Genomic DNA, 1518 nt, shown 5'->3' with positions numbered 1-1518 from the left:
TTATCCTCCAGTAGGCTGGAGGAAGGAAGTGATAGGATCAAGGTTTTGTGGGAGGGAGGGAGAGCTGCCAGGACTCTCAAGAGGAAAATGAAGTTTTCAATCCGTATACTGAAAACTCGAACTTTTAAACATCTTAAAAATAATTTTGTTGAAGAGATTGTTGGAACTCCATTTCGGCACGTCCCCCCGAAAAAAAGCCCTGGATAGGATCCAAGCTAAGATAGCTTGCCATTGAACTCTACTGTTCTGAATGACACAGCTGAAATTTGCAACACATTTCTCCTTTTCACTCTGCAGCCACCCACCATCTGCTCTAGTTAAAAACATGAAGGTTCAGGATGCCATAGGAGGTCCCACTTTCATTCTGCCCTATTTGGCTCCAAAGTGAGCACAGAGACCACCACTCCTCTTTCCTCTCCGCATTCATAGTTTTCTTACAACTGTCAGCCACCTTATCACTTGGCATACAGACAGTTCTTATCTCGCCTTCCGCCATCAATATTTATATTAGTAATATTACCATTGTTTACCTTTGAAGAATATATAGTTTACAAGGACCATTAGAGTATCTTTATCTAGTCCCTCGACTGCTTGGGTGATTTTCCCATTAGTTTTGTTCTTTACGTAATCATTGATCTCATCTGCTGCTGCTGCTGCTGCTGCACAGTTCTTGAAGTTCGTTGGAACGCCTTCAGCTTCATACAAGGTCTGGACATCATTTAGAAATGTAGGCAGCAATGGCATTGATTCTTCTATGAACAAAGCATTCCCCATGTTCACCTGTGTTTTGTTATTGGGTTGGTTAAGCGTGTGGACGATTAGCTTAAATGCTCCATGGATCTCATTCTCCTCAGTGTCTGAGAGGTTGAAACCGAGTCCATTGATAATCTGATGATGGGTCTCAGCTTTAGCACCCAGAGCCAGCAGGGCAAGGGCTGTGGAGATACTCAGAGGGGAGAAGAAAATATTTTGATGAGCTGGATCTGAAGCGATGAGTTTGTACAATCTGAATGCAAAGTCACTATTTATCTGGGCTATCTTTTGATAGCGTGTTGTTTCAGTTCCCCGCCCTTCTGCTGGAGGCTGTGGCTGAGGTTTAGGTGGGTTTTGATCTCCGTTGTGCTCCTCATGATGTCCTGGGACGTGATGACAATGGACTTGAAGAAGACCAGTTAGTAGTAAGGAGAGGCAGAGGGTGAACTTCATTGGAATTGTTAATGGCTTGACAATGAGTAAATTTCAATGAACTGTCTAATGGAAAGAAATTTGAGGTTAGAAAATATCTGAAATGTTTTTCTTAGGGTTTTATTTTTTTAATTGTCGAAACATTCTAAGCATCAAGGTTTGTGCTTGAAATGCTTAGAAAAATAGACTATGTTATAAATAGTGCAAAGATTAAAGGAATAAAAGTGTTTTTCAGTAATGTTGAGGCTTATTTGCAGAGCATAACCATCTGCCTTCAGGCAGCTTCAGTGTTCTTTTTGGTCAGAAGTTGAAGCCTGATGGACACAACTTAGA

At 41.4% G+C, this 1518-nt stretch overlaps 1 protein-coding gene across 1 annotated transcript; it reads right to left on the bottom strand.

Moving 5' to 3' along the window:
* Positions 1–530: 530 nt before the first annotated feature.
* Positions 531–1206, bottom strand: LOC107111310 (alpha-1-antichymotrypsin-like; the record flags this gene model as incomplete). Its single annotated transcript, XM_015412272.1, has 1 exon — positions 531–1206. A coding segment is annotated over exon 1 (676 nt), but the record flags the coding sequence as incomplete, so codon positions are not given.
* Positions 1207–1518: the final 312 nt, after the last annotated feature.

This window comes from Gekko japonicus, unplaced genomic scaffold (genome assembly GCF_001447785.1).
Source record: "Gekko japonicus isolate JY-2015 unplaced genomic scaffold, Gekko_japonicus_V1.1 scaffold3098, whole genome shotgun sequence".
Classification (NCBI taxonomy): Eukaryota; Metazoa; Chordata; class Lepidosauria; order Squamata; family Gekkonidae; genus Gekko; species Gekko japonicus.
Note: the sequence above shows the minus strand (reverse complement) of the source record. Positions and strands in the feature narration are given on the sequence as shown.